General features: G+C 39.2%; 2 protein-coding genes across 2 annotated transcripts; both read right to left on the reverse strand.

The window, feature by feature from the left end:
• Window positions 1–5,294: 5,294 nt before the first annotated feature.
• LOC113777761 (peptidyl-prolyl cis-trans isomerase Pin1) lies at window positions 5,295–7,913 on the reverse strand. Its single transcript, XM_027322953.1, has 2 exons — window positions 7,443–7,913; window positions 5,295–5,706 (listed from the first exon to the last, which is right to left on the reverse strand). The coding sequence occupies exons 1-2, from the start codon at window positions 7,687–7,689 to the stop codon at window positions 5,582–5,584; spliced, it is 372 nt and encodes a 123-aa protein (XP_027178754.1). The 5' UTR covers window positions 7,690–7,913; the 3' UTR covers window positions 5,295–5,581.
• A 544-nt stretch (window positions 7,914–8,457) lies between these two features.
• On the reverse strand, window positions 8,458–11,069 carry LOC113778114 (peptide methionine sulfoxide reductase A5). The gene is made up of 4 exons (XM_027323392.1): window positions 10,677–11,069; window positions 9,472–9,584; window positions 9,249–9,393; window positions 8,458–8,950 (listed from the first exon to the last, which is right to left on the reverse strand). The coding sequence occupies exons 1-4, from the start codon at window positions 10,962–10,964 to the stop codon at window positions 8,753–8,755; spliced, it is 744 nt and encodes a 247-aa protein (XP_027179193.1). The 5' UTR covers window positions 10,965–11,069; the 3' UTR covers window positions 8,458–8,752.
• Between the last annotated feature and the right edge of the window lie 239 nt (window positions 11,070–11,308).

The raw sequence follows: 11,308 nt of genomic DNA on the forward strand, positions 1-11,308 counted from the left end.
GTCACATTTGGCATGGAGCTCAGTGATCATTATATTCTTTGTAGATGTATGTGGATGTTTAAAGTGCATTGATATGAGAAAGGAAGAGGACAAATTTTTTTAAATGGATGACCTTGGTTAGTTGGAGCTAAAAAAATGATGATTAAGTGAGTACTTCCCTTCAGAAATCCTTGGCTTCATAATCATGTCACCGCGTGGTATCTTCTAGTTTCTAACGGGGAGTCTTCTTTCATTTCATAGATGCTTGGGATGTTTCAATTATTTTGGTTATCAATTTCAGCATATGATATCATCACTTACTATGTCAAATATGACAATGCTCACTTCTACTTAGGTTGAACCAGTATAACTTTAAGAGTATAGTGGAACAGTATTCACTTGACACAATGTATAACCGTTACTTGCATTTGAAGTCATAACTTTGCTCATCTTGAGTTAAGAATGCTTACGCCCTGTCAGCTCCACCATAGTTGCACCATAAGTGGATAGTGTGAATTGCTGAAGTCATTGTTTTGATGCTTCTAGCTCCATTGTTTTCTGTTGAGTCATTGCTTATTGCTGCTAAAAGGAGCATCTTTCGCTATCTCAAATAATGCATCCCAATACAGAATAATAAAGTTCTTCGCCCTTCTGTTAAATATTTAATACGCTACTTTATAGGCTGTTACCTTTGCTTTTCGATATGTGGTTTAAATTCTCTTGATTTACATACATATTGGTCTCGCTGAAGTTGTCGAACCACTTTTTGAGTTAAATTCAGCAAGACTTTATATGAAGCACCTCTGTTGCAGTTCTCTAGTTGTCTTTTGTCTGCAAGGAGTAATGTTTTGAAATATGGTTGTGCACACAAACAAATAATTTCGTCATGTTTTACTATCTTGAAGTGTATGCATTGTCTAGGTAAAGTATATATTGCATTTAGTTGGGATGAGAAGGCAGGTTCTTGAATGTGAAGGCAATGAAACTTCTGCAGCAGGATGGGTGAAATGAAGTTATTGCTGTCTCCTATATACTGTTCCTTTCACTTCCAATTCTGGGCTTCTGGGCTTGTTTTGGGGTTCAGGGTTGGGGGGAATGGGGGATGATTGAATTGGCTGCTATGTGGTGCGTCAAACAATGTAGTCCTGGTGGTTCTTTGTCAGCTTTGTCGTCTCTCTACATGCTTTATGTATATTACCACGTTCTTTACATATTTATCCGATCCAATACATTCCAGGTCCCTCGTTTGTTATTTGTGCAGGTAAAATTTTTCCAATCAGAAGATTGCCCATCTGCGGTAGGTAGGGAACCTCCTGGAAATCCTCACGAAAGGGTATCAAATGCAAATATTGCGACTGCTGATGGTTGTCCTGGATCGTCAGTCGGAAGCTACCCCAACCTACTGAGCCATAAAGGTGTCTCACACATTCCTCAGATTCCGTGGAGAACTCCTCCTCGAGTAAGCTTATGAGAAGTGATAAGACTGCATAATTTTCACATTTTGCTTCTCAAGTTTGGGTAACCTATTATGTATTTATCAAGCAGTTTGATTTGAAGTTTAAATGTCACGTGGCTGCTGGGGAAGAAAGTGAAGAAGTAGAGGTTCAAAAGCATAGGGAAATGAGAGTGCGTGAGGTAGTTTATCCTCACTTTTCTGCTGTTCCTCCCAGGTAAAGTAAACTCTTTAGTTTAATACAATTAATTGCTTTCTTCTCTTGACCACATCATTGGCATTTTGCAAATAGCCCCTCGATCTCATCGGATGTGGAAGCCGAACATTTTGATGATTGGCATACTCCGGTTATTCCTGTCATTGCAATTGAAGAAGCAGCAGAAACGGACTGCCTGTATAATGAAACAGCAGCGCTCAACATTTCCGCCAAGTCAGAACCAGCAAATATGTCCCAAAGCCCATCAACTTCTGAAATTTTTGACATCCCTCAGAGCAAGTCTCTTCTTTCTCGAGAGCTATCTAAAGGTAAAAAATCTGATCATGCACCACTGCAAGATCTAGATGGCCCAATGGTTGCAGCAGCAGCTGCCACAACTGCAATCATGAAAAGTAAAGAGCATGGAAGTTTAATAGGCCCAGAGTTGATGATAAAGCTTCTTAGCAACCCAAAATTGGTACAGAAACTGATTGATGAACGAGGACTAGCTTCAGATACTACAACTGGAACATCTGGATCAAGGAAGGCCGAGTCTTCAGTTCACCGTCCAAGCTCTCAAGGCAGCTTTCTGTTTGAGGAAGCTACCATCGAAAGCTGCAAATCTGACAGTCCCAGAACAGAGTTCATCCACAGGTCGTCAAAGATGAAAGGCTCACCAGCTGCCCCAAGTAGAATTAGGGCTTACGTGGCCAGTACTAAAACTGGACCATCATCTGCATGGGATGAAGTAGAACAGTCACTTCATTTTCAGAGCTCAACTCTTGTTTCATTGGTCCAGAAGTCCACTACCAAAAATACACGGCCAGGCAATGCAGGAATTGAGGCTCTACTAAGGCCAGGGAATCAATCATTAGCTGCTAAGGCACAAATTGGAACAGGTCTTGGACCAAAGCAAGTGACCACATCAATTTCATTACTGAGATCAAAGTCCGATTTGCCAAGTCAGAACTCCAATTGTGAAGTCTTTCAAAGAGCTGATGTTGGAAATATGTCTCTGCTGAAAGCATCAGATGCCTTATCAAGCTCAACTCCTGATGTTTTGAGTAAGAAATCCACTGGTAGATATATTCAACTGGCCGATAATGGACATATGGCTGTACCAAGGCTATTGAAACGAGCACCATCCACCAATATTGAGATTGGAGCAGGCTCTTGCTCAAAGACAGTGGCACCACCAGTTCCCTTGCTGATCTCAAATCCTGATTTTCCAGGTAAGAATTTCATGAAAGAACATAGTCAACTGGCTAATTTCAGAGATCTTTTCGTACCCAGGTTTGTGAAACCAACTGTAACTGGCTCTTCTATATCAGGAACAGCTTTTGAGCCAAAGAAAGTGACACCATCTGTTCCTTTGTCAAGCGCATTGCCTGATTTCAGCAAGAAATCTTCTAGAGAACATGGTCCACTTTTATACACTAGCTTCCCTGAGCCTGCTGTAGAGAGGCATTCCCATACCTTTCCCCGAATGCAAGCTGAATCCTTGGTTGATCGGTTGGATACTGCATATATAGCAGCACATCTTGGAACTTCACCTCTCTCTGGATCACTTGTGGAGGTATATCGCCTTAAGAAGTTGATTGAAGAACATGGGTCGCATGATTGTGCTGGAAATGATTATGTTGGTAGAATTCCTGCTCCATCTTCTGTGCCTGGCGCAGAGCATCCATCTTTTCCTTTGGAGCCCTTGAGGGTAAAATTCCCATGCACATAGCTTTTGACAATTACTTCTTGTGCATATCCCTGCTCTCTGACAACCACATCTCTTTCTTTACAGAAAGATATCAGTTACTTCCAGTCCTTAATCAAGCAATACGGGGAAGAAAGAGGAAATCAGGATGATGAGCTGTCTCTGTATGGAATATCTTACAATCACGTGCAATCAAAGGAAGCAGATCGAAAGTCTAAGAGAGCATGTAAGTTCTATAACAGTTCAAAGGGATGCCGAAATGGTTCCAGCTGCCCTTTCGAGCATGATGTACCTGGACGGTGGAGGACTGATGTTGTGTTGGAGGCGCCTGGTGCAAAGAGGGTGAAGCTTGGTGGGATTTTTACAGGGAGAACATGAAGTACAATGTTATTTCTGCATGGTGGTTATCGTTTGTACAGCTCAAGGACCATTCTGTTTAATCTGGCAGTTAATGTCAACCATGGAGGTCCGAAATAAAATTTGTCATAGTTTAGAATTTTAGAAGAAACATATTTTGAAATGTCCTCTGCATCAGTGACGGAGCCAGGATTTTTTTTTTTGAGGGGTCAAAATTGAAATTCCATTCAAAGATGACTAATTCATATATATATATATATATATATATATCAACTCTCATAATATAAACTAAAATTGAAAAAATTTAGGGGGGACCAATTTTATTTTACACACATATTTACATATTATGAATTAAAATTCTCAAAACTTAGGGGCCCCCTTGGCTCCGTCATTGCTCTGCATTGTTTAGTACAGACTACAGAACTTCCCTTCCTGTTTTCCCTCTTCACCTGAGTCTTTGATTCAGACTCGATCTATGGTAGCTTGAATGGGCCACCGGCCACACCTAGGGAGTTGATCATTTTTCAGATGAGTGATGTTGAGCATGCTGGATTCCTGGACTCTCAACAATACATCTCGGTCATATGGGGAGAAATTTTCTTGCAATTTGCATTTATTGCGATGCATGCAAAATGAGAGCCAGTGTTCTGCAAGTCTAAACGGGTTTCACCTACCGTGAAGTAATCGGCTCTTTTCTGCAAGTCTGGTGGTATTTTTGGTGTTCTGGGCCGCTTGTAGAAGGCATGGTAGATTGCGAGCTGCCCAAGTTGGGAAAGCAAAACCTTGTTCGGTACTTGATATGGGGCTTAATCTTTTTCTGCTTATTCTTTAGTCCGAGTCAAATCTGGCCATCTTTGCTTCCTAGCTTATTCTTCCCAACCGCCCCACTCTTCAGGATGATAAAGTCCGTTGTTCTAGCTTATTCTTCCTAGTTTTGCTTGCTTCTTTACGGCTATACTTCAGATCAACAAGCACATCCTCCTAATTTCTTTCAATATCACGAAACGGCCACAATTTTTGAAGTTGCTCCCATCCGCCAGACAGTCTCCTGTCCCAGAGAACTTTCCCAGAAGGCTGAATAGTAAATCACTTTTCAATCTTTGATGCGCCTCAACAGCTCCAAGTTCAATGGTGTATTGGCTCTACTTGGGCACACCATAAGAACCCCAATTTGATCCATAAAAAATTTGTATTGCCCCTAACAACGTGGTAATCTTCTAAAAGTTTCACTACTCCAAAAGGGAAAGAACCGCGGTCAATCTACAGTTAGATCTGAAGCATGTCGTGTCAGGTAGCCTTGGCGCCAATCGTTTCCGGAAGTTGGAAAGAAATAAGCGAGGATAAGAGACTAATATATGAATTCATAAGCATCGGTGAAGGTTGCGAGCGGCCCAATGCTATTACTTACCTCCGGAACTTATATTGTGTGTTTTGTAATAATAGGATTGAGTTTCAGAATTGCACCGCCAAGAAAGAAACTACAATTTTGGTTTTCAGAACGAAGCATATCTAGTCAGGAAGATGCTCGCTACCCTTGTGAGCTGCATGTAATTCGTTGTATGTCACAGTATGCTGCGGCTGTCGGTTTTGGGCATACAAAATTACAAATAAGCAACAACCCATAATTGAATCAAAAGATACAAATACTTGAGAAAAAGTAGCTCTTTTTCTTTCCTTGCTTTCTAAAATCATGTTTCTTTGAGATTGAAGCAATCGTGTTGTCCAAGGCACACAGGCCGAAAAATGTTTTGCAATAACCAGTGATGTTCCACAGAGCTGTAACAGTTCAAATAGAGGGGAATATCAAAATCTCAAAGTAGATTGCTAAATCTTCGCATTCGTGGTATGTCAAAATAGTTCTTCACCATGCCGTAATAATCTGTGACAATCAACCGGTTCTCAAGATGATGTGAACCCCACTGTCAGTATCAACAATGTCACTTATCTCGCCAACCTTTAGAGCATATGTTGCTTGCTCAAAAGGCTTCTGCATCCGTCCCCTTCCAAATGAGCCTGAATTGAAGTCATAAGCTGAAGGGGTAAGGAAGAAAGATGAAAAAATTCTGACCAAGAATTCTTGAAAAATCCATTTCGTTACATAGAAAACACGCACACACACACAATCAAAAACAATATTAGGGTCCAATAGTTTGAAGGTCTATACAAATGAAGCAGCAGATTAATTTGCAAGACGACTGCCGCATATAATGCCCTAGGTAAAACCTAGAACCATTTCATTAAAACAAGATAGAAATTTATGCTCAAGAACTTGCAAACTATTCTCCACTTGCACAGAGAACTTCAAATCTTGGACTAAAACAAAAATTTAGTAAGCAATATATTGAAAACTATAAAGCAAGGAGGTGCATGAGACCCGGCCTAGAGCAAATCGCGAATTTTTTTACAATCTGCAAGTAATAACATGCAAACTAGACCAAGAAATTCTCAGAGATCTCCAGAAAAGCATTACTATTGCTATAACATGCAATCTACAACAACAAATTCCCCACCCAAAGGCAAATACGGCATTCATACCAGTGATTGGTTCTAGTGATCATTACCAATTCTCGGGGTCATAACACCAGGGATCTCCAACGACACCCCATATTAGTATTATAACATACAATCTAGACCAACAGATTCCCAGACCCAAGAGCAATATGTTTTTCATACTAGTGATCATAAAATGTCGCTGATGAGGTTGAGTAGCATGACGTTGGGCATGGTGAATAGTGATATTCATCATGTAAAATGAATTCTCAGCATATATACTCTATCTTACGCTCTAACCAACTGAAAATCCAGAAAACTTTAATTTGATCCAAAAGTCATTAAGTGACACAGCTAATTATTGGTTGGCATTCTGCACTTGGGATGGTCATAATCATCTTTACTTGTGCAATGATACAAGCCTCATGCTGTCACCAAGATTGCATAGAACAAACTGAAGAGGACACCCTGTTTAAGTATGACATGGAATTATCCAATTAAAACCATTTCAAATAATTCTATCAGTTTAAAATGACTATGCCAATTAGTTTCCACATGCTCTAGTACATTTAGTTTATGTATTTGCTTAAGCAGTACAAATCAACAAAAGTTAGTCTAATTGAAGAGGCAATACCCACAACTAAAGAGCTCAAGAAAAGCATACACATTATCATGGAATTATCGAGTAATACCATTCCAAAAAAATAACGAGAAAAGACAATCGCTAAGAATGTAAGTTCAGTCAAAGTAGTACTTTTTCATGGATGAAGATTATATTGGTATTACTATCATACTAACTCTGGTAATCTTTTTGAAACACAATGGCAGTAGAGGTACTTTTCCAATATTTTCTTGCTCCTAATCCATATGAAAATCAATAAATTCTAATACATATTCCGGTGAGCTCAATGTCCTCAATAAGAATCCAAAATACTCGATCCTTAAAATGCAGAAACAAATAAGTAATTGCTGTACAGTTCCTTATATCTGTTTGACAAACAAAATTTTGGGGGGGGGGGGGGGGAAGCAGAGACTTATCACAAAAAAGAACCAAAATTACCAGCCTCCACTAACACATAAGCATCTTTATAACAAATTTAAGAGCTAGAGTCACACGCAAAATTAATGAAAAACACCTTAAAATAAAAATTAAAAAAAATTGAACGGTTAAATTACATAAGCACAGCACTTAAAAAAAAAGAAGAAAGTAAATTAAAAAGAAAAACTAAATCAAAATTAAAACAAAAGGGGATAAATACCGAGGTCTCCTCCGCGCTTAGCAGAGCTGCAATCGGAGTAACGAGCGGCAACGTCCTCGAACTTAGCCTTGCCGGAGACGATGTCTTGGCGGAGAGCTATGAGCTGAGAAACGGCAGCGTCGCGAGTGGTGTTACTGATGATTTGGCCTTCTGGATCTTTCCAGGAAGCTTTGCGCCGGGATCCTTCGTGCTTTATCAATATGTGGGAAGCCCTAACGCTATCTGGGGAAGATGAGGACGAGGACATTTTCGTCTTCTTCTTGTGCTTTTCCGACCGATCCGTCGATGGATTCGGAGCCGAATTCTTCTTCCTCTTCCGATCTGACTCTATTTTTGCTGCTTTTATTGGTTAAATTTTTATTCTGCGAAGAGCACCGGAATGGAGAGAATGGAGAAAATGGGAATTAACAATTAAGCTCGAGTTTGACCGACCTCGAGTGATGTTTTGCGCTTCACCAGTGGCGGCTCCAACTCGAAGTTCAGGCTCAAATACTCCTACAACTCAAATCAAATAATATTAAACCAAATTGGTCACTCGCGGCCCTTGGGCTACATGTGTGCCTGCGCCGTCTGGTCTACATGGGCTTTTCAGCTAGCCTGTTCCACAGCCCAATTGCTTTTTTTTTTATTCCTTTTTTTTTTTTGGTTTGGAAGAGTTGGAAAACAAAAAATGTTGAAGAGCAACAAGTAAAAACTGATTTTTTGTCGTTAAATTTGTCCTACTAATTACTACAATTAGAATTTCAGCAACAGCACCTTCTATTTTTCTTTTACTTTTCAGCTTTCTAGAATTAAGTATTTCCTTCATTACTGTTGTTTTCTGAATAATCTTCAATACAAGTGAAAATGCATTAATCTGACTATGAGATATTAAAAAAAAAAATAGATAATTGATGGTACCCAAAAGAAAAGGATAAAATTTTATTATTTTTGCACGTCCACGTTATTGATGGCCTGGTGCCAGTAGCCAGTAGGGTACCCGTAACAGTGCGTATCCACGACAGAAAAATTATAATATCCTTGAACGAATTAACTAATTAGACTATAATATCCTTTACAAAGCAGATAAAATATTGTACAAAAAATAAAAATAAAAATCAGTCACTCCAATGTTGAGGAAAAATGTCATGAAATTCAAATTTGTCATAATGCTCAAACTCTCTCAACGAATCGTTAGATCTTCCAAGGAATGAGGGGTATAATTTAACAAAAAAAAATGTCGCGGCCAGCTGAACGAAATTGAATAAATTTCCCTCCGAAAATATATGCCTCCCAGGATCTCTAAGTTCACCACCAAAAAATATTTCTTCCTAAACTTCTCTGAGGATGGGCCAACCTTTTCTTAGGATGTCATTGATCTTTGCATGAATACGTTTTTGCAATCTTGGCGGACAAAGCTCTGCTGCGTAGCCATTTAATTTGGCTGCCAGACTTGATTTTTCCAGCTCTTCTTCAGGCAAGTTTCCCATTAGTTGAAGAAGAAACGGATTCCGTTTCAGCTCAAATTTCTGAAGATCACAAGTCAAAATTTTCATTAATGTTCCTTTCATTCTTGTAAGTGCATAATGTGCCCAGTAAGAATATCGCAGAAGCCAGGAATAAGATATAGGTTTTAACTTCTAAAGAAAACTAAGCAAAGGCCATCCTGCACTCATAAATTCTGCTGGACAACCTATTTCAAAATCTACAAGTTACTACACAGACTCCTTCCTATCCGTTCCGAATAGGAGCAAAACAAAGGAGAACCTGTACTTGTAACACCAAGTTTGCTTTTGTGATTTATACAAGTTGATGAAAGATACTAACCTGATGATCAGGCTCTGCAGGATAGAATGTTCCCAATTGCTGAATTTGAGTGGTTACAATGCCACTCTTTGACCTTGTCTGCTCTCTTTCTTTACTTACAGAAGCCAATCTTGACTCTTCAGTTCCATTTGTGAAAACGATGGATCTGCTTGGAAAGTTTCAACTAAGAAAGCCAGCATTATGACATAGAAAATACAACTTCAATCCAGGTTACCAACAGTACCTGTATTGGTTACCCACATCAGGACCTTGCCCAAACACCTGCCTAGAATCGTGGCTGGTCCAGAAGACCTCCAAAAGTTGTTTAAAAGTAATTACCTTAGGATCATATTCAATCTGCACAGAATCGATTTCAATATATAAAACAAGTGTAGAAATAATTGAATGTCTATTAAAGAGCATGTTTTGGTAGTTGGTAATTGCAACAGTATCTGACTTGGGAGTAAAATTCCATTTTCTCTGTAGCGAGACTAGCATGTTATCTCAAAGTGTTCATAAACTTTCATATTGCTATACTTTTAATTTGGATGTCTTTTATGCTATTGAGGCTATCATAGATTAGATCAGGCAAATGGTTTTCCACCTTTCAGCTAATTCAGGTCACAAGCAAAACTCTTGGCAGGATAAACATTACATTAGCTCCACAGTAGACTATAATAATGATCTGTTTCAAGGGCTTGAAACAGCTAACTATGTCAAGAACCCAAATCAAACAAGTGCCGACTTCATAACAAATTAAACTGCAACAATAGGTTTGTTACAAGCATTTAGTTCACAAAATGAAGTACCACTCTTCCACTCTCACTCAGTGCTGGTGGACAACTGAGAAATCCAGCTGAAAGGTAACAAGTGCAAACAAAGTTGATGGGATGACTGAAACCTATTGTTGCAAGTCCATTAGCAATAACCTCATGCACGGTCATGTTACAGAATCTCCAAGGCCTTCTCTAAGCAAACAGAACGATGACGGTCAAAAACTAAGTTGCATAGACTGGCTAAAAACAATTCAAGATCTTTACACTTGTATCCCCCAAAACATAGGAAATACTTCCCAGTTTTTCTTGATTAAGACTCATTAGTAATAAAAGAAGTTGACTAATTCTCCATGATCTGCCTAGAATAACGACAGTTCATAGGAACAATCAATATTTACCATTTTCCTCTCCTAACTAATTTTGTTAATCATAAAAAAAAAAAAACACATCCCCAGTACTTATCTCCAATCACTCAACATTAGAGCCTTCTCAGGCTCAACAACCGAGTATGAGAATTAGCAATAAACAACTAAAAACAAAATGTTGATAAGTCCTCAAATTTCAAATTAGATCTAATTGTCCAACCTTTTACCAATTAGCAAAACCAAAAGACTTAAACCGGTAATAAAATGCAAATCAATAGGCTGAAGAAAGAAGGAACGTAGGAGGTGACCTGAACAGATTCAGCGTGATCACCTAAGCTCCGATACTCGGGATTGGTTTTGGATCCACCGGAATAGCCGACAGTCGTACGCACTACCCCATCCAAGCAGCCAAACACCGCTTCCGATCTCCAGAAGCTTCCTAGAGCAAAATCCGTTGTTTGCAGCTGTTGTTGATTGGCTGTGTCTGTAATTGAACCCTCCGATAACTGGGCGGAGAATCTGATGCCCACACATAAATCTGCTGCCAATACAATGATTATGGGTAAATAGCATGTAAGGCGCGTGGCCTCCTTCATTGGGCTCGGAGTTGAATCGTCGACGGCTAGAATAATCCGGTCGGGTCGCTGGAATTCTTTATAATGTTCGACGAAGCCGAGTCCGGTTTCTCCAAAATTCGGCTGGCTGTGATCGGGTCAATCCGATTCGAATCCACAAGTCCATTATAAATATACTAGGCATTGTGCCCGCGAGTTTCGCGGGGTGCCCATTATTGATTGTTTCAGGATAATGTATGATTTATTTAATAATTCATGTTTAAAGTGTTTTATATGATAGTAGAGTTGGAATAATAAATAGAGGAACAATATATTGGATTAATATATTTATAAATAGATATACTAATATTGTTGTGATTTGTATT

The sequence above is a fragment of the Coffea eugenioides genome, chromosome 7 (assembly GCF_003713205.1).
Source record: "Coffea eugenioides isolate CCC68of chromosome 7, Ceug_1.0, whole genome shotgun sequence".
Taxonomy (NCBI): Eukaryota; Viridiplantae; Streptophyta; class Magnoliopsida; order Gentianales; family Rubiaceae; genus Coffea; species Coffea eugenioides.

Bases quoted from the DNA above. Each gene is read 5' to 3' on its own strand.
- LOC113777761 (XM_027322953.1), bottom strand. From the start codon at position 7,689: ATGTCCTCGTCCTCATCTTCCCCAGATAGCGTTAGGGCTTCCCACATA. The intron at 5,707-7,442 runs GTATTTATCCCC...ACTTCAATTCAG, and splicing joins TAAGCGCGGAGGAGACCTCG to GCTCATTTGGAAGGGGACGG.
- LOC113778114 (XM_027323392.1), bottom strand. From the start codon at position 10,964: ATGAAGGAGGCCACGCGCCTTACATGCTATTTACCCATAATCATTGTA. The intron at 9,585-10,676 runs GTCACCTCCTAC...GATTCTGTGCAG, and splicing joins ATCACGCTGAATCTGTTCAG to ATTGAATATGATCCTAAGGT. The intron at 8,951-9,248 runs GTTAGTATCTTT...TGTGATCTTCAG, and splicing joins CTGCAGAGCCTGATCATCAG to AAATTTGAGCTGAAACGGAA.